This window comes from Schistosoma haematobium, chromosome 3 (genome assembly GCF_000699445.3).
Source record: "Schistosoma haematobium chromosome 3, whole genome shotgun sequence".
Classification (NCBI taxonomy): domain Eukaryota; kingdom Metazoa; phylum Platyhelminthes; class Trematoda; order Strigeidida; family Schistosomatidae; genus Schistosoma; species Schistosoma haematobium.
The window spans coordinates 29,252,528-29,273,670 of NC_067198.1; the positions used below are offsets into that span (position 1 = coordinate 29,252,528).

At 33.2% G+C, this 21,143-nt stretch overlaps 1 protein-coding gene across 1 annotated transcript in view; it reads right to left on the reverse strand.

Moving 5' to 3' along the window:
* Positions 1-20,863, reverse strand: part of FMNL3 (Formin-like protein 3) — a gene marked incomplete at its 3' end in the record, with an annotated part of 43,944 nt that extends 23,081 nt beyond the window's left edge. Inside the window, exons 1-11 of the mRNA XM_051219020.1 lie at positions 20,815-20,863; positions 17,573-17,652; positions 17,449-17,529; positions 17,372-17,404; positions 15,458-15,731; positions 14,634-14,710; positions 13,155-13,338; positions 9,150-9,260; positions 6,908-7,159; positions 4,098-4,470; positions 1,974-2,265 (exon numbers count right to left, since the gene is read on the reverse strand). Coding sequence (XP_051069522.1) covers positions 1,974-2,265; positions 4,098-4,470; positions 6,908-7,159; positions 9,150-9,260; positions 13,155-13,338; positions 14,634-14,710; positions 15,458-15,731; positions 17,372-17,404; positions 17,449-17,459 — 1,607 coding nt within the window. The 5' untranslated portion in view covers positions 17,460-17,529; positions 17,573-17,652; positions 20,815-20,863. The remainder of the gene's footprint in view (positions 1-1,973; positions 2,266-4,097; positions 4,471-6,907; positions 7,160-9,149; positions 9,261-13,154; positions 13,339-14,633; positions 14,711-15,457; positions 15,732-17,371; positions 17,405-17,448; positions 17,530-17,572; positions 17,653-20,814) is intronic.
* Between the last annotated feature and the right edge of the window lie 280 nt (positions 20,864-21,143).

Sequence of the window (21,143 nt, forward strand, 5' to 3'; positions counted from 1 at the left end):
GTATGCGTTAATATCAAATGTGAATAAATTAATAAAATCTAAATTAGAAACTTTTAACACGTTTTTCTTCCATAAATTTGGAGATCTGGTTTTCGTAGTAAGGTTTATATCGTAAATATCTTATAAATTCGTAACAGTTAGTCAGTCAGTATTAAGCAAAGCAAAACCTGGAACATAAGTGCATTGATTTGACTCGACAGACCATATCAGTACAGCGAGATGAAACTATCAAGACAAATGTTGGATCAGTAAAAATAACGACAGTAGAAGTAATAACATAAAATTTTAGATATAGATTAATATAACCCGAGGAGTAATCAAGTCGTGAGACGAATAATTTTTTAATTTTAGAACTCAAGATGTAACGGAAGATAAAACGTGTATGTATGTATCTGCCTTAATGAGACCGATTCTGAGCCATGCCATGTTTTCATGAAATGCTCTCACATGTTTACCAGTTAGTTGCCCTCCTACTTGGTGTAGATTTTAAGAAATAAAAAGACTATGAATGAATGCAAATTTATACATTCAAGTTTTTAGATTATTACAAAATAATCTAGACCGATAAGCCATGGGAAATCAAAGTGAACTGAATAACCATTTAATAATATATAAATGAATCCACCTGTAGCTTTTCTAGGGTTATTGTCGGACTCGAAATTGGGTAAAAGACGGGAGTTGGGTATGTGGTCACAAACCTCGTCCCGTAGAAAACAACCTTGTTAAAAAATACTAACCTGAATAAACAATTTAAACCATTTAAACTCTCTTCTGGGACTAGGAAGATCTACTTTCGGAAGAACTATAAAGTCCTATAGTGAGAGCCGAGATTCTTCGGAAATCACGAGGCCGATGCCCCTTCTAACAACCAGAGCAACCATCAATATAGGTATATGGAATGCTCGGACAATGTGGGAGACTGAGAGGACCAGTGAAATAGCTACAGGAATGAGGAGATACGACTTGACGATGCTCGGAACAATGATAGCAACAACGAAAATAAATATTAGTTCTACGAGAGACTGCAATCAATTATAGTAAAGTGCTCAGGAAAAGATCTGACCATCCTGATCGGACACTTAAACGCCAATGTCGGAATAGATAACACCAGGTATGAAGATATCATGGGACAATATGGACTAACTGGAAGAAACGAACGAGAATGGTGACAGACTTGCAAATTGATGTGCACTCAACAAAATGGTTATAACCGGCATGATATTTCCCCAACAAACGCATAAACAAAGCTACACGGCATTGTACATTTAATTTTTAGTTCCACTATACGTAAAAAATTCGAACATAAGGTTAATGAATGGCTTTTTACAACATTTTCACAGGTGAAACAACCACTTTTATATCTCTTGGAAACAATCTAAAGTTACCAAAATGAGCAGAACATTTATTGTTCAACTAATAATTTTCAATAATGTAGTAAAGAAAAAGACGAGTCCCTAACAACATTAGTATGAGGGCTGAATGACATTAATTTATATTAACAGAAGCCCATGATTATAAAAAATGTTTCCATTGTATTCCAAAACATAGTTAACAGAGTAATTATTACATAGTTTACATAACGGACTGGTTCTTAGTCAGACAGACATTGAAAACCAGAAAGTGTTGAACAACTGTTTCGTCCTAACATGGGGCTTCTTAGCAATCCGTATTCATGACAACACCAGGGATCGAACCTAGGATCCACAGGTCCTGAAGAAAGCACTTAACCTTTAAACTATTGAGCTGGTAACCAATGTGTTACAGGTTTGACTCCCATCAATCCGCGACAAAACGGAACCATCTTCCAATGTCATTAGTGGATAAGTGTGACGCATATGACATAATTGACAGCTATATAGATTTAATAATAATAATAATAATAATAATAATAATAATAATAATAATAATAATAGTAATAATAATAAGGCTAGTTAATGAACAATGAAAACAGGGGAACCACAAAAAATACGTACCGATGTCTATTTGAATCCATTAAAGATTTTTTCTCAACTTTTTTACTTATTCGACTGTCTTTCTGATCTAATCCATTTACCAGATTATTTACACCCGATTTATTACTATTATTCACTGATTGATTAGACAATTTGAAAAGATTTTCAAATCTTTCAGTATCCAATGCATCCAAAACAGCTTCATCATTCATGCCAACAAATATTGTACCACGGAGTTGTTGATTTTTCAACAGGACCCAATTAACTAATGGTAATTTGTATCGAGTTTGTATGGGCGGTCGTATGGAAACACCTATATTTAATATGAAAGAATAAATGAAGAAATAGAAAATGATGAAAGACTAAAAGAAACACATGTGCCATATATTTTAAACAGGATATAACTCATTAGTTATTAAAATGAAAAATAACTGTAACTCGATTACAGATTGATCACTCCTACTTTTATGCTTTATCATCCACTTATACCAACAAATAAGCAGCGCAATCACTCGTCATTTATTTGATAGTGTATAATCGATGGCATTTTAAGATCGTATAAACAACTTGAGAAACGTTAAATTTTGCCGAGGCCATTGTTACTAAAAGGTTCAAACTGAATTTATGCATTCAAAAGGATGATGCTATCATTCTTGCACTGTTCTGACGACTTCAGTTTCTGAAAATTCGTTCCGTGAAGCCTTATTTTGTGATGATAATTACAAACTTGATTTCTTTGTTCTTTCGTAGATTCTGTCTGAGCTCCAACTATTTCAGTCCTATAAAAACCCTTTTATTTAGTTGACGTTACGTACCTTTTATCATTAGGCTTTTAGCAACATGTATCCTTGAGTTTTTTTCACGAATATTCACACTTTCCAACATATAGATATCCGACCATAAAAGCATATTTTATAATTTTTTCTAAATATAACAACGTTTACTGATAACAATACTTTCTGGTGGGTTTCGGAGGATCCACATAGGAGAGTTGGAAAACCCTGATTCAAAACCAATGGTGCACATGGGTTCCAGAATGCTGGTGGAACAAATGACGCATGAACAGATTGTTGGTCACTGGCTACCATGGGACTGCATCTCCCAAAGTTGCACTATAACCTTTGTAGGTTAGACCTTTAGGTCAAAAGCTCGTGATGTGGTCCCCAAAGAAATCACCCTGCTCCGGTTTTGAAGCCCAGGTAATATTCCAGCCGTCATACAAATCGAATGACGAAGTGTGGCACATATATATTTGATGCCTCCTTGAACCAATGTTTGCGTTTAAATAAATAATTAAGAATACATTTCTGATATTATGGTAAAAAGTATGTACACAGTTTTGTTTTACAAAAAAAATGAGTACTATTATTTTAACGTTGTAAACTTGCATATATGTGCCTGGTCCTACGTTATAGCTGACTAACAGATGTAAATAGCTGAAGTGAAACCGCAAAAGTGAATCCATATTATTAAGCCAAGTTCATTGCTTTTGCTTGATACAAATTTGAATCACGATCTGGTTTTAGCTGGACCATCAATCAATACATGGAAGAATTAGACAGCCGTTTCGTCCTAGTATCAGAGTACTTGGCAGTGCGCATCCACAACACTGTAGGCGGAAATCGAACCCAGGACCCTCCGCCTAACGTCTAGACTACTGTGTCCGCTAGCGACTAGCTTCAAGATATAACTCCTGCAGTTCTAGTGTGACCAGCGTGATTCAATCCTTGTCGGGTGTCAGACAGTTATCCATCACTGACAATGGATGAAAGTTGCACAATATCGTGAATAGGTTGAAGTTAGACAGTAATACCGTTGGTTGCCGGTTCAGTGGTCTGGAGGTCAGGTATTTGAACACGAAACCGAAGAGCCTGGGTTCGATTACCGTGTGTGTGGTCGTTGTTGCGGACTGGTGAGGAGTCGCATATTAAGACGAAACGGCTGTCCAGTACCTCAAGGTATTTAGTGGTCTAACCAATATCGGTTTTCGATTTATACTTTGAAAATACTACAATCTTTACAAATTCATCCACACCAATTATGCAAATTTATTAATGGGAAAAATAGTGTAGTAAAAGGAACAATGAAACATCAATATTTTTAAAAAATTTAAAATGATATAACGACAAACAAAACAAAACTGGCCTTCTGCACCAGGCACCATTGCACCCATTCCCGGTGGGGGAGGAGGTGGTGGCGGTATACCACCTGCAGATGGTGGTGGGGGTGGCGGGGGAGGAGGTGGTGGTGGCGGAGGGGGAGGAGGAGGTGGTGGTGAAGCATTAGCACCAGCAGTAATAACACCACTTGTTGTGTTTATCGATTCGGTAGAGTTACCAACTATCCCATTCACTTGTATTTGTGATTTCGAATGTGAATTTTTAACTGTATTCAAAGTATCTTCTAGTTCACGTAGTCGTTGTTGCAAATTACGCTCACGTTCTGTTGTGCTTTTATCTTTATCCAATAGTTGAGCACGTAGTGTAGACAGTTGACCATCTTGATTAGTGCGCTGATTCTATAGTGATAATGTATAGGTAATAATAGTAACTGTAAATATATATATTGATTACAAAAGCGAGAAATCAATGAACTAGGAATTATCAGAAGGGGTTTGTGGAGATTTTAGAAATTTTCACAGATTGAAATCATGAGTCAGTTGAAGCTAGATCACCATTGAAAACCTGGAAGCACTGGACGGCCGTTTCGTCCTAGTATGGGACTCCTCAGCAGTGCGTATCCACGATCCACGCCCCGCGGATTCGAACCCAGGACCTACTGGCTTCGCGCGCGAGCACTTAACCATTAGACCACTGAGCCGGCATCCAAGACAATGGTATATGGTGGCGCAACTTCGTGGATTGGTTGAAGTTAGACATTAACACCGTTGGGTGCCGGCTCAGTGGTCTAACGGTTAAGTGCTCGCGCGCGAAGCCAGTAGGTCCTGGGTTCGAATCCCGCGGGGCGCGGGATCGTGGATACGCACTGCTGAGGAGTCCCATGCTAGGACGAGACGGCCGTCCAGTGCTTCCAGGTTTTCAATGGTGATCTAGCTTCAACTGACTCATGATTTCAATCTGTGAGAATTAGGAATTGGTTAAATTAAACAAAAGCAAAATCTTAGGACGACAAACCAGTCTAAACTTTTAAACTGCTTTATGAAATTAATACACTGGAATGCGTGAACGTATGTTTAAAGGTAATATAAACTGAATATGCAAAGACTTTGAGATAATCCTATCATTCCATATAACAAATACGATGTTGCTCGATGGATTGTTGAATTTCTGAGCTCAGAAACACCGGTTCAGAATAACAGTCAAGATTAAGGAATATGATTACTTCATAGTAGATAGAAATTACGAGAAATGAAGAGGTTAACAGTTATACAACAGTAGTTAATATAATCATAAGACAGTAGAACAGACAGACGACTAAGCTACTAAGACTTATAATCGAATAACCAGGTTATACTTAGTCCATTTCCCATTATTTTTAAAGCTTAAAATTTTTTTTATAACTAGACAGTAACTTGTCCACATGAAGTACAAAAACTGAAGGAAAAGATGAAGGGAAAGTAAGAGGAAAGAGAAGACAAAAACAAAGAATAATTGGTGATTCATAACATACAGCCTCACACCAAGTATTTTCAGATAAACAAATCCATATGTGTTTTGAACAATCATAATCATATATCATCCAATCAATTCCTTCTCTAACAGTAGTGTTTAACGTTCTAATTGACATATATGCACCAATAACAATTTCATTGACTAATTATTACATTTGCTGTTATAATCAATGTTATACAGCATTATGGAATAGAAACAATTACACCATGTCATACAGTATAAGACTTTTATAATTAAACAAACAACAATTTGAAATAAAAACCAAATAAATGAAATGGAAAACAGGATAAAACGCAAAGAAGGAAGAGAGGGAAAGCAGAGACACAAATTTAGATTAGACAGTCGATCACAAAGAGGTTAAAGTCAATAAATCCGTTATCTAGTTGGGAGAGATATGGAAATAAACACTACTAACTAATCACTAATATATATAAATGGCGAGAATATATTGAATGAAGTTGAATCTATGCACAGTACATATACGCGCTACTGTACATTTTAAAAACTACAATGAATATTTTTCAAAAAGGCAAGAAACTAGTTGATGTTTTGTACATACAAAAATCGGTGAAATGGATTAAAAAAAACTGAAATTCATGATGAAAAAAACCCCTGATATACTATTTCTAGACGTTTATGTGTATTAGTTAGTTGGTTAACTCATTTATTTGGAACAAGATATAATATAAGTGAACAGAATAATAATTAAACAATAAACTGAGTAAATTTGTCTGTAATAAGTAAAATGTTACTAAGGTATGTAGAGATTTGAATTTAATCAAAAAACAATTGAGAAACATTTGACAATATTTAAATTACGAAATAAAATTTTCACTAAACATAGTTACAAAGAAATATGCACAGACGGATTTTACAACTTCGTTACTAGTAAACGATAGAACATAGATAAAGAGAATATTAAGTACTCAATTATTACTGATCTCAATTCATGGAATATTCTAAAATACACTTTTACTGTTTCATAATACAATTTCATACATATTATACATCATTGATATAAAATGTGTAAGCTGACAACTTTATAAGACTGTCAATAAACTTTTCCGATAATTCAACCGAAACAGACAGATGAAAAGTTCAGAACCTGATAAAATATTCTTACATTTTCAGAACGTCTAAAGATCACTTGTTACTATCAGTAAGGTAGGAAATACGATAAGTACTGAATAACATTTATGAAACAATATATTTGGCATCGTATATTATGACTTATTTGTCAGTGTTTATGAAGGTTAAGTAACTTTTAAACACGAAAACTAATAACTTATTTCAATATTCTCAATATTTAGAAACAATGTTTACCTCTAAATCTTGATTTTTTATTTCCAAAGCTTGTATTTTTTGTTGAAGCTCCAATAATTTATTTTCATATTCTGCTTGGATTGTTGCTGTACGAGTCTGTAAAATGATCAGATCTGATTCTGCTTGTTCTTTCTCTTGTTGTAACACATCACGCATTTGTGAATCTTCTAATAACACTGCAACATCCACTTCATTATCATTATATGCTTCTATTTGACGTAGAAGACGATCACCGGATTGATTGTATATTCTCTGTAACAAAAAGATGGATAAAATGTAAATTTATCACATGATAAACGAGTTAATTGTAGAAAAACACTAACGAGAGCATTTTAAGCAGTTGAAAGAAAATATCAGAAATCAATAACCCCATGATTTATCTTGGGATTTTAGCTAGTATCATGCAGTGTGACAGTTATAGACTACACATCACTGAGTTATGTAGGTCGTGATTGAACTTCTAAGTTGTTTAAACCAACTTACTTAACACTCAGTAGAGACTAATGTTAACATGTCATATGAGTTATCTATCAAAGTTCGGCGAATTTAATCACAGTGTAGAGCCTTAAAGGTTACGAGATATATAATTTTGGCGTTAAAACCCATCATGAAGGTAACAGTTACTAATGGACTGGTCGAAAGTCAAAAGGTAGCTAAAATTATTATTTCTTTATGAAAGCAATAATTATTTGTAAGATGAACAAATTCATATCCTAATGATAAGCAACATATCGTAAGATACAAATTACACATGGATACGAATTTTCTGTTTTCACAATTATTCCCTCACTGACAGATTCACTATTAATTTTATGAATATTCCAATTAATATTATAATATTCATAGCTAATAAATATAACCTAATATCCAAAAGATATTAATATCCCGACCTATTCACTGTACATATGACCTTATATTTGCATGACGGATATTATTACAAAAATATCCAATAACCTCATGTTATATAACAGAAATTAGTGACGTGACCTTGGAATAAAAATAACTTCGGAAAGTTCATATGGTCAAGAGTTATAAGATACATAAAGTCTGTAAAAAAACTTAAAACACCAGGATAGAGAAATGTAATGTTTACAGATCGATAATGCTGAAGTTCCTAATTTTGACAATAACGTCACTCACTACTTCACTAGACAATCAGCCTTGAGCACTGAAATTTTGGCTACTTTTTGCTAATTATGCTATCCAACACGCAACTAAATACAAAGATTGAATCTCGAGAGACTTGGAGAGACGCAATTACTAAAGATAGACCAAGATAAATACCAAAGAATTAAGAAAAAGCGGTTGCCCTGATTTTATGTATCGTTGTATAAGATCGTTTAATTCGCACAACTATAAATACAAGTAATGGATGAAATATGTGCTTACAAGTGTAATTAAACGAAGAAAAAACAATCGCAATTTTGTGAGTGTCGTTTTCTGTTTATCATTGACAAAATATCAACTACATTTGTGCAAATAGTCGGTTATAAGCAACGTAGAATCTAGTATATATGTGCATTAGTTCAAGTTGGCCCAGTAAAGCGAGATAAGATTATCAAGATTCGGATAGATACATGTACGCTTCGTTTTCCATTTCTTCTTGAGTTCTAAAATTATATTATAAAATTATTTGTTCCACGGATTCATTTTTCTCCAGTCACGTTATCTATGCCTAACATTTTATATTGACACTGTTACTGTCATTACTTCTGCTAATGATTTTGATTTTGAAATTTCACTCACACAGAATGTATTTCCGAAAACGTTTCTATCACAGACTGATATCAGTTGACGAAACACTGAAAACCCAAAAGAGGGAGAGATAGAGAATAATCAGCTATATTATCGTTCTGGTTACTTAGTTGTAAACATCCATTCATTCTAGAACTTCCCATCAATTCACATTTTTCCCATTTTATGTCTTCTGGTAGAAAGAAACACAAGTGTATTAGAATCTACACAAGCAAACAAAAGTACGAAAGCTTCACAAAATCGTATTTGATAGATATATTACAGGATTATCACGCTACAAGGACTGACATGATCAAACACCTATGCTCTTGAACATACAGGTCATTCATTATTGTAGGCGGAGAATTTCATATTGTACTGAACATATAACATTGAATAAGGAGATTATCATTAACCAATCTTAACTGTGAGTGAAAATCGTCTTCGTAAAATAAAACAATAATTTTCACAGAACTTTGTTGAAATACTCACAAAAATATACACATACCGATAAATAATTAACTAATCCAAGATGTTTAAATTCTTCTTGTAAATATACTCTTAACATTATATCATCTGTTGAATGTACAACTATATTGAAAAACTGCATACACGATACCTGAAAAATAAAAAGAAAAGAAAAAAATTATTAAATCAAAATAATTGCGACGAAATAAGAAACAATATTTTCGAAATATAATTTTATGTGTAAAGAAACTAATTTATTTAAAATACATTTACGTACTCAACTTTTATTAAGTGATTATGTGAAGACTAATGAATCTAACTGGCTGCTCTATTCCATTTAGAAAGAAAAAAGAGTTCGAACTTGTTAATCGAATGTCAAGTGATTTAATCACAAAACCACCACTACAATATTGTCCGTGTGACGAAAAGAATTTAGATGAATGGCTTTCTGTTAAATTATTCAAAAATGTTTGAAATTTATAAGAACCGTTAGCGACAAGTGAAACATTATTAAAGTCATATCTACAAATATTGAATTAGCTAAATGTAAACAATTTAAATATGAGAGTGAAGATACTAACACAATGAATCATAATGTGAAAATTATCGGAAACTCAGTCTTGTTATTTACATAGATAACTATGATTTTTGTTTATTTAAAATTCATGATACAACAAGCTAATGATAAATGTCAAAGTACAACTGGGTCCCGCTTCTTCCCAAAAATGCTATGCTATGTTCATGTGTTTCTAATATCTTTCTGAGGATTCTCGCCCCCCCTCTACATGGATAACATATTTTCAAACAATAAACAAAAAGAAATTGGACGTCAAGGAGTTAAATTAATGAATACGAAAGATATATTTTGATAGTTGGAATATCCTGATTGAAAACTAACCATGTTCGTGGGCTCTAAAACTCCAAGAAAAAAAGTATGGAAATACTTTGGTCATTGTGAATGAACCTTTTGACATAGCCTTACTATTTAGTGAGACTCTTAAATGAAAGGTTCGTTAATGACCTCCTGAAAATGAACCACTACACCATACGATTATAATTACAATGAAAATAATGATAAAAAAGAGTTTGTGAAACGTAGGAAATATTCAGTCGCTAGATTAACTTCAGTTGCTATGATCAAAATTAATTAGAAAGCCTATGTAATATAATTACTGTGGTCAGAAATTACTCGAGGGAGATAAGAAAAAAGAAAAAAATGGAAATATTTGCGTAAAGTATAGTATGAAAGATTTACTACTAAAATACTTTTATGTAATTAATGTGTACTTCACATTTTAGTATGGATTAAGTGCGAATTGTTCAGAACGCAATCCGAGTTGCACCAATGAATAATTTGTCTAAAATTAGACAAGTAGAATATTAATTAGACAATAATGATTGAACACTTATATGTGGTGAGTAATAAATTGTCCGCCCAAAAAGAATAACAAAAAAAGGAAATTCATAATAAAAATTTATGCAATTACAATTTTTCAAAAAGGTAGTCTTTTTCTTTTCAATATGCTAAAAAGTATTCACTGTAATTGGTCTGATTTATATTTATAAACCTCAGAAACATACAAGAACACAAAATCACGTACACGCGCCTACACACATTTCGAATTTAAAACTGTTTTGTTTCATTAGGGGTGATATTGGTAATTTGGACTGAATAAGGCATGAGCTACTGTTTGATTACTCCGATGATTTAAGTGTGAAAATAAATAGCTTCCAGGAAATTAAGATGTTGATAAGTCATATGGTCTAAATATTTTAGACATTAATTTTGTAGCCGCCTCTTATTCCCCGAAATTCCTCTACTATTTAACCTCTAACAGAAAACAGAGGATGGCAAAATGTAGAAGCTTCGTTTTAAGGGTCAGATCATTTACAAAAAAAAAGGTATTCGTGGGATGACCTTGAGACCTTAAAAGCACCGAGGAAAGGTGTAAAAATCAGTAACACAATTTAGTAATTGTAAAGACAAATTAGATAAAGCGTAATCAGTAGTCTAGACTTTTCTTGGCTTTTAGAGAATTCTTCAAGAGATTATTGACAATTCTCAAGAGAGACGAAATAATAATGAGAAAGATAATTGATAAACTTAAAGAAACAACGTAATAGTTTGAAAGACTTCATATAAAAGCACTTCTATACTTTATAAAGGGTAATACAAACTGTTTTAAGAGGACATTCTTTGTTATGGATTAACATAAAGCAGGAAATAACTGAGAAACAGGAAGCGCTAATAAACAGTTATTTTATTTTAGTCGGAAACTTTTAGCTGTCACAAATGGTATAACTTGTACATAAAGGGTGAAACCTACCATCATTTTAGGCGACATAATGATGAGTTATTGAAGTGAAACCCAACTACTTATACTTTACAGTTTACATCACGGACTGACCATAGTTAAACAACGATTGAAAACCATGAAGCACTAGACAATTACTTAGGCCTAGAATGAGACTCCTCAGCAGTGAGTATCTACGACTCTACCGAAAATCAGATCCAGGACTTCTAAATCTTGCGGTAGGCGCCTACTCTTTAAAGTACTAAGTTCGATTCCCATGGCTTATATTTACAGCATAAATTGATTTCTAACAATGAATAAAACTGTGCTAAATAATGAATGAATAAATGAGTAAATAATATAATATAATAAATAAAACAATAAATATCAATGCATAATGCATAACATAACTAGATTTCAAGAAATATTAGATATTCATAGAACTTAAAAAGCGGTACATTGTCAGTAATCTACTGAAAAATCAATGAAGTCTAGAGCAGTTGATGGTTTACCACGAACTAAAAAGGAATTATGAGAATTAGGTCACAGTAACAAATTTCACTAAATCAAAGTAAAGAATTAGTTCTATGATCATAGTATACCGATGGAAATTCCGAATATACTTATTACATTAACCATAGTTTTTACAAATATTGAGTTTATGCTTAACTTTATGGTAGTGAATTATCCTTTTTGAAATATTATAAAACATTCTTATTAAGAGTAATCTAACGGTTATTGGAAGGTAATGTTATATTCAGTGTCATATTTCATGGGTTTGTGGGCAATAATATTTTACTAATATCTTTTGAATCTCTAGTTGTTTGTTTTTTTACTATTACTTTTGAATCATTTGTTTCTATTTAGTTCACTTCAACATATTTCGTTTTCTGTTTTCTATTAAGAAACGTAATAACACATTAAGCTTTTCGATATCTCATTTGTGTGCCATTCAATTGACTATACTTTTCTTTCTGTTCATAGATTGTTAATCATTTATATGTCAGTAGAAAACAGAAAACAAGATAGGTTGAAGTGAACTAAATAGAAACAAATGATTCAAAAGTAATAGTAAAAAACAAACAACTAGAGATTCAAAAGATATTAGTAAAATATTATTGCCCACAAACCCATGAAATATGACACTGAATATAACATTACCTTCCAATAACCGTTAGATTACTCTTAATAAGAATGTTTTATAATATTTCAAAAAGGATAATTCACTACCGTAAAGTTAAGTATAAACTCGATATTTGTAAGAACTATGATTAACGTAATAAGTATATTCGGCATTCCAATCGGTAAGAACCTTCCATAATTCCATGAAACTAAATGTAGTCAGTTTGCGTTGATAGTTAATATACGAAGGCTGCACAATATAGAAAGAAGTAAAAATATAACTGACAATTCTGTTATTATGCGTCATTAAAAGTGACAACTGACCCTAGAATTTTTAGAAAATTACAAAAGTACATGCATTGTTTACAATGTTCTTAGACTACAATCGAACTTTCCAATTCGTGATATCAGACTAATGCAAAGATACCGAACAATAATAACACACAAAGATTATTAAACACTAATCCAAATTAAATAACTCGTTTATTAAAAATATATAAAACTATCCTCAAAACTATTTGAAAACACTATTTCAGCACATTTTTATTTTGTAGTTCAATGATCAATCTCAATAAATCATAATATTCAATAGAAATTTAATAAATTGAGATAAAAGTAATTACGCTTACCATAAAATCCATATTATAATCTGGAGATTCAGATTCATGTGTGAAAAAATAATGTATTAAATATTCAAAACGTGTAGACTCCCCAACTTCCTTTTTAAAATTATCAAATGCATTTAATACGCGTTCATGTCCACCAGTGATTAAGCAGACAACAGTTAAAAGTTCAAGTACTAAGGTTTTTGTTCTTAGAATGAAAAGAAAAACAAAACGATAATAACAATCGGATTGAAAAAAATAAAATAAAACCCGTGAATAAAAATCATTGTCTATGGAAGCCTACCATTATTATCGTTAATACAAGAAGTATAGGTAAAGACCAACTATAAGTTAACTCTCATACATTATCGGCGATTTTGTTTGAAGGTTTGGGACCAACAGCTCGGTATGATTTTAAAAAAAGGGAAAAGAAAAGAAAAATACTCTGCCATTTAAACAGCAAAAAGCACAAGAGCTAGCAAACAGTGGTGAAACCGATTTTGGAGAGAATTTATGTTGTCTAATTATTAGCAAAGTGATGACTGGTACGATAAAAACTTTTTAAAGCTAATGTCAAATAAGCCCCATCAAAACTGTCATTTAACATAAATATACAAATACTGTAAGAAGTCTATAGAATTAGAAAGAATACCATTGCTTTCATAAATTATTGTACAGTCAGGACCTTCACTTACAGTTCCAGTAATAATGTCATCTGGCATTTACAACATAGGAAGCTTTGCGATTATCACTAATTGATCACTCAGTAGTAAACAGTACCATCTTGTTTATTACTTATCTTTGATTGAAATCCAGTTGAACAGGTCCCAGTGTAGTTACTAACCTGAAGGACAAAGCATGGCAATCAGCTATTTCTGATGTTAAGGGAGTAGAGATGTTCATCGAGAATCTCTAAACTTACGTCCTGTGTTAGTTAACACTCATAGGCGGTGAGCATTCACAATTTTGAGAGAACGGACACTTCTATATGAATCGAATCAGCATGCAAAAGTACCACAGTCAGAGACATTATCATTGGACTATTCTGATAGCACTGATTATATGTTTCTTTTTAAATCAGTGTGGAAATGCGCGACAGACATCTGCATAAACATATGTCATCAATAACAGAATAGTTGAAATATATCATAAACCAGTTTCAGTTGTTGAAAGAATCGTCGGACATGTTCGCATGAACAAATGGACATTACTACCCAGAGTGAACACAGGTTTCATCGTATAACATTAAGAAATATAACTAAAAGCTTAATTGTTCTCGTCGAATTCTTGTCAAGTGTGAGATATGAGTAATGTAGTTTAGATCAACTGCAATAGTGACAGTAATAAAACTTTTTCTTAAACTTACAAGAGCAGTTATAAACTAAACTTTTATCCTCATGAAATAAGCAGACATTTGATGCAAATCAACAAATTAAATTTGCAAATGATTTTGACCTAACGAATGATCATTTAATATTTTTAAAGTCATTAAAAGGAACTTACTGGTAACTTGGATGCAGGAGACACAGAGCAATAACATTCACGGCATGAGGATGCTCAAATACCATTGAACAACCACGCTAGAAAAATAAGACAAATACACATTTACACAGTAGGAGTAATTTATTGTAAGCAGTAATTACGGTGATATATATAATGGCTAGAAATGTACGCTTTACATCCCAGAATACAAACTGGTTCAATCCGTCGAAAGAATTCGTTGACTACCAAGAATATAAATAGCGAAGACAACGCAAACAGATATATCTGGGGAGAAATAGTGTGTATAAATATAGTATCTGCTTTAAGAATCACAGTTTAACAATGATTTACAATTTCTTGATATTGTTCCAAAAAAGGAGCGTACATTAAATTTTAACGCAAAGACAAGACTAATACTTGTCTCTGAAGAGAGATGGCTATCAAAATGAGTAAATACGAAAGTAAATGAATATTTGAAAAAACATTATAGAAAGGTGAATAGGGATGTTCCATTTGTTTATGTGGGCAAAAATTATGAACACTGCTTTCCAATAACACTCTGGTCAAAAGTCATTAACATAATTTCATTGGTCCTACAAGAAGTCACTTTCTTCAAAGTTAACTAAGTGTATTATCAGTGAAATCTGACTGGTTTGAGAGACTAAATGCAAAACTTAGTCAAGTAATGTTGAGTGTTGATGAAATAAGGGAATGTATAAATGAATTATAATGAAAAAAAACAATGAAAATACTGCTGTAGTAAACAACAACTCGAACCCTAAAACCTTTTTTAGCCTATTAGTTAAAATCCCACATCAAGAAAATTATGTTGTATAATAACAAACCTGATTATTAAGTAATGCACGAAAGCATCTGACACCTTGATGAAGACTATCCCTGATTGAATCAGATATATGTCGGACATGAACAGGCGAAAAAGAAATGCGATCATGTTTTTTTTTCCGTAAACTAGAGCACCATAAACCAGATCCAACTTTATCACTTTCATTAAGATTATCGCATAGATCAGTTATAGAAACTGCTTGATCCGAGCTAAATGAACCTAGAAGAGCAGAACGCTGTTGCTGAATGGCATCCACGGTAGGGCGGAAATCAGTTCTAAAATTAAATTAATAGAAATGATGTTAGCACAAATACGTGTGAATATATGCTAGTTAACTAGAACAAGCATATTTTTAAATTGGAGTCATTAGAATGGCATGCAAACAATCGGTCGACTCAGTTTACGAAAAGATAGAGTAGAAAAAAAAAGGGATGATTAAAACTCCATTTTTGTTTATAAATAAATCAGAAACAGGAATCAAGCTATGAAAAGCGATGAAACGTTATTGTTCATCAAACTTATAATCAAAGTATATTAATTATATGATAAAAAGCCATGCGTTCGAAAGATGTTCTGAAGAAGAGAAACTATCAGCCTACTCTTTGTATGGCGACTATTGACGAAATATAGAATATGCGTCTTGTCATATTATGAAATAATGTTATATCTACCTATATTTTATAAAATACCTGTATTTTCACTGACATTAAGAGCTAATACCTACATTTATCATGATACTTTAATCGTTTTATGGATAACAACAACAAGGACGAGTATACTGCTCGGTAGTCCGTTCTGTTTTACTTTACGGCAGCGAAACATGGCCATTAAGAGTAGAAGACACTCGTAAGCTATTAGTATTTGACCACAGATGCCTTAGAAATATTGCTGGCGTCTGCTGGGATCACCGGGTAAGTAATAGTGAGGTTAGACGCAAGGTATTAGGAAATGATGGTAAATCAGTTGATGAGGTCATGAATCTTCATCGACTGAGATGGTTGGGCTATGTGTTACGTATGCCTGAACACCGATTACCACGACGTGCAATGCTATCCGGTATTGGAGATGGTTGGAAGAAAGTTAGGGGCGGCCAAACCAAAACGTGGCATCAGTGTTTGAAGTCACTAACTTCTAGTCTGAGCCATGTTGGTAGATGCAGACTACTTGGTTGGGGTCCGCGTGACTATCGTAACCAATGGTTGGAGACTCTTGGTGACATGGCTCAGAATCGATCACAATGGTGTCGGTGTATACACTCCCTGTCTTCCATCAAACTAAGAGATTAAAATCACTTCATATCTTTCTTTCTACGAACCAATTCTTTCTTCTTGTACTATATCTCTATATGCAATCTTTGTCTTATAAATTACCTTTGACCTAACCACTGCTATGAATCCAGTGTTCATCTTGTTGTGCTGATGCGGTATGGCAACCTGGACCGATGCACATATGTGCCTAGTCCTACGTTGTAGCTGACTGACTGACTGACTTGAAGTTGTTGGGGCTAAATTCGAATTTATGTAAAGATTGTAATATATACGGAAATGTGAGCAGGCATATTAGTTAGGTGAGACTGAATGTGTCCTGAATTTCATCGTTATCAGTGAGAACGAACCACATTCGAATCATCCCATATGACGGCCTAGGCCAGTTAAATTACATCAAGTAATTTCAATGATCCAACAGACAATTAAAAACATTAGCATTCTAACTTCGCATAAACAAATCAAACGACAAAAATCACTCCATACTCATGTATTTATAATAGTAGACTATTAGTTAACAACATATATCATTTCATCAACAAAAAAGCGCACATTTAAAATGATTCACTTTGAAGTGGTGTAGGTAAATGGAAATTCTTAGTCTAGGACATAACTAGCACATGTAAAAACCCATGCATTATGTAACTTACGACAAAATAGAACATTTTCTAAACCTTTTGAAACTGTTTAGTTATAGATTTAAAAATGAATTAAAATTCTAGCTTACCTCATAACCATGTGTATTACTCTAGATACATAATTCACTAATGCTTCCAAACCCTCTTGATCGAGAAAATCATAAACCCAACTAAAAGTGAATGTATACAACTCCACCACTTCTAGAAACTTACGCTACATTGTTTGTTCGCAATGATATTTCTGTAGCTAAAAGAATTTCTTTTGCTTGCTGTGCATCACCTTTACGTGGATTCTAAAAAAAATTGTTAGAGAAAATAATCAAACCTTTGTCAATGTTGACCGCCCGACACGCAAGCCTTTAATCAGGCTAACATAATGAAAAGCGGAAAACTTTGGATTTTTTACAGCCTAAAGTATGATTTCAATAAAACAGTACGCAGGCGTTTACATAATTTTCCAATAATTGACGTTTCTGATCATCGGGCAGCTGTTCAATACCCTTGGCTTTATCAGGGTCAACGTCTAATGACTGTATAAAGTTTGCCCATTGATCTTCATATTTTGGGGTATTTTCATAATTCATGATTTAACCAATATATAGATGCATTCGAGTTCAAAGCAAAGAACAGGTTTCAAGAGCTAGCAAACATGAAACGTCTGATAAGCATTACAACACTGATTATAAAATTTAAAAAGTTGTCACTATACAAACAAAAAAATTATACAAAGGACGTTTCCCAGAAATACATACCAAGAAAAGTTAAATATTCTTAAAGTATTCCATATTAATCTAAACTTCATCTGCACGTTAGAACAAAGATACTTTCCGACTCACATTGTCGACATCTAGCAGAAACGATCGCTTAAAAAACGCTGAACATGAGGAAACATAAAACGATATACAATGTTACATCGTCTCAAGCAATCTCACACTAAAATCTAGTCAACACGAAGTAAGGATATTGAAATGGAAACAAAGAAGGCAAGAGATCGCCGGTAATAGTTACATGATGGTTGATCGCTTGGCTGAGATGAACCTAACAAGAATAAATTGTATTTGTTACCTAATCTTGAAAGTTTGCCTATTATTAACTCACGGATCTTAGGGTTAAAAGCCTGCAGTTTTAAACAGGATGCTGATAGACTTGATTAATAAGATTTCGACAGTATCAAACACTAAGAAAGACACTGATTAGTTAGAAGCAGCTTATGGATAAAACATATTAATGCTCTAGATAATTGTCCAAGGTCGTGCACTGTTTATGAATGACAACTACGAAATTATGACAAGTTATGGGTAGTAACACGTATATCTTTGTACTCAGTGTGAAACAACAGAATATACAACCCTTTAGTTCCCTACGCTTCTTCAGTAAATGTAAACAATAATAAATGTGTGTATCCAAGTTACTGAGCCCAACGTGTCATCAAAAAACAATCAACATCAGGCACAGAGTTATGTTACCTGACCTTAAGATTACTTTTTTGACTATTAATTATGGGTACCACTTCAAAATCACATTCCGCACGTTCCCCACTCATATAGAATTTTCTATGTACGTAGAGTGAAATTTCACGACACTAACCCACTATTTCAATTAATTACAGAGCATTTAACTCCATGGGTCTCCTACGTAGTTGTATTGCATATCAATCTAGTAAGTGAGCAGTAAAACGTCAAACAGTACAGTGCACAAAAGATATGGCGAATTGGCAGACAAGGCGACCAGTTTGGATTGCTAGATGTATTCGGGGCATATACTGGTCATCTTCGGTCACTGAGTACCTAAACACACAATTTCGGCAAGCAAAGAGCCACGTTAGATAGGAAAATGTGACCAGAACAATACATGACTTCATTATATGAACCTATTGGCTGCTGATCTGATTCGTAGTGTACTATAAACTAAGAATCTTAACTTTGTTCTTAGGTTAAAAACACTTTTATTTGTGTTTCAGGAAAACGTTTAGAGAAAATTTATCAAGTATGATTAAGATCTGTACTAATCCGATTTCGCTACATTACCCTTTTTATAGATGTTGAAGTTGAACTCGTGAAAACTGTTTTAGAGTTGGCATAAAGTACTGTATAGAAAGAAACTTCAGGCACTAAAGCTGAGTAATGTATTTTAAGTAAACGATAGTAACTTGCAAATACATAATAGACATTGCTCACGTGTATATCCCTGATTTGTTGGACATGCACAGTGAGTCAAACGAGAGTTACCTTCATATTGTTAGCAAACTTCGTCATCCTACCTACGTCGAAACCTATAACATAATTTTAATTTCCTTCAAGTTTCTTGTACATAATGTGGATCAGATAAACAGCCAAAAAGTTCGCAGACCAAAATAATTTCTTGGTTTGATTACAGTTATTTATCATAAAAATAGTCTTTCGCACTGGTTTCAGGCAAACATCTCCAAACAATGTGAAAATGATACAATCACTCATGAAAATGTATAGAATTATTGAGTCGCACAGCAGCTCCCGAAATCAAGAAGTGACATCGTTTGAAAAGATGGATGTGTGGTTCACCAGAAGAAAACATAAAGGTGGAAAATAATATCCGGCAGAAGCAAAATATGCTGACGATCTTTAGTTAATAATCGGAATTCAGATAGCATCCAATTATTTTGCGCAAAGTTCTAAGTGGAGTGATAACGTGTCATTATGAACCAAATGAAAATCAACGAACTCGGTTCTTAAAATTTGAAAACAATGGAAATATCTACTAGTTAACGGCAAAATAGAGTTTAGGTGGCGCTTAGGCTAAATTACATGACATACTTAATTTTGAGCAAAATTGTGTCTAAGTACATTATGCCGATTATTAAGTAATCAAGAGTTTAGTGAATCTAGATACTATCACTATAACTATCAGCCCTACGTTTGTCAGGCTTGTAAATAGAAAGATGGGAAAACATTGTGTTATAGCTGCTGTCAATTCGTGTTGAAAACACTCACCCCAATTAGCAAATTCAACTCAAAACTCCAGCTTAACTCTTCATCCTAACCTTAAACTTACTGCATTATGACTGATATCAAGTGGTGACGAAAACTTCAAGATGTGACAAACCTTGATTAAAATCTTATTATGTATTTGTTCATGTAAATTTGTCATTCTTACTTTATTAAAAGGGATAATTTACCTTACGACAGTTATTTATTACGATTAAAGCTGATTTTTTATTAATCCTTTATTGCCTTGAATTCTCAACTGTTTGACGACTAGGAAATTTTTTCGATGGGCTGATAATACGCCCAGGGTCGTCAGTATATCATACTGTGACCCAATATCCTTAAGCGACATTTTTTCAAGCACCATAAACATTACATGGGGATCCGAAAGGCTCTAGTGAATGAACTATAAATGCATCAGAAAGATTTACGAGTGAATAATATAAGTTTAACTAGATGTGAGATACATAACGACCTCTCAAGTCAACATACCGAAATACAATAAACAAGATGAGAAAACCTAGGTCATCCACGCCCTTTTAAAAATCACCTGTCATTAGGATAAAATTGTTAGTGTGTTTAAACAAATTAAACATCTAATGTCTTGATAGTGAGAAAATAATAAAGACCCTGCCTTGGCAAAAATAAAAAAATTGTTTCATCTATTGTTGTGTGCTTGGTTCGCAGATGATATTTATGAGGCGTACGCTAATGCGGATATTTATGTGAAGTTAAGCTTCACAAATGTAACATATTGTATTGAAAAATCACTGGTGGAATGATTTACTTTTGCTAACAGAGTTTTAGTGTGTTGGATTAAA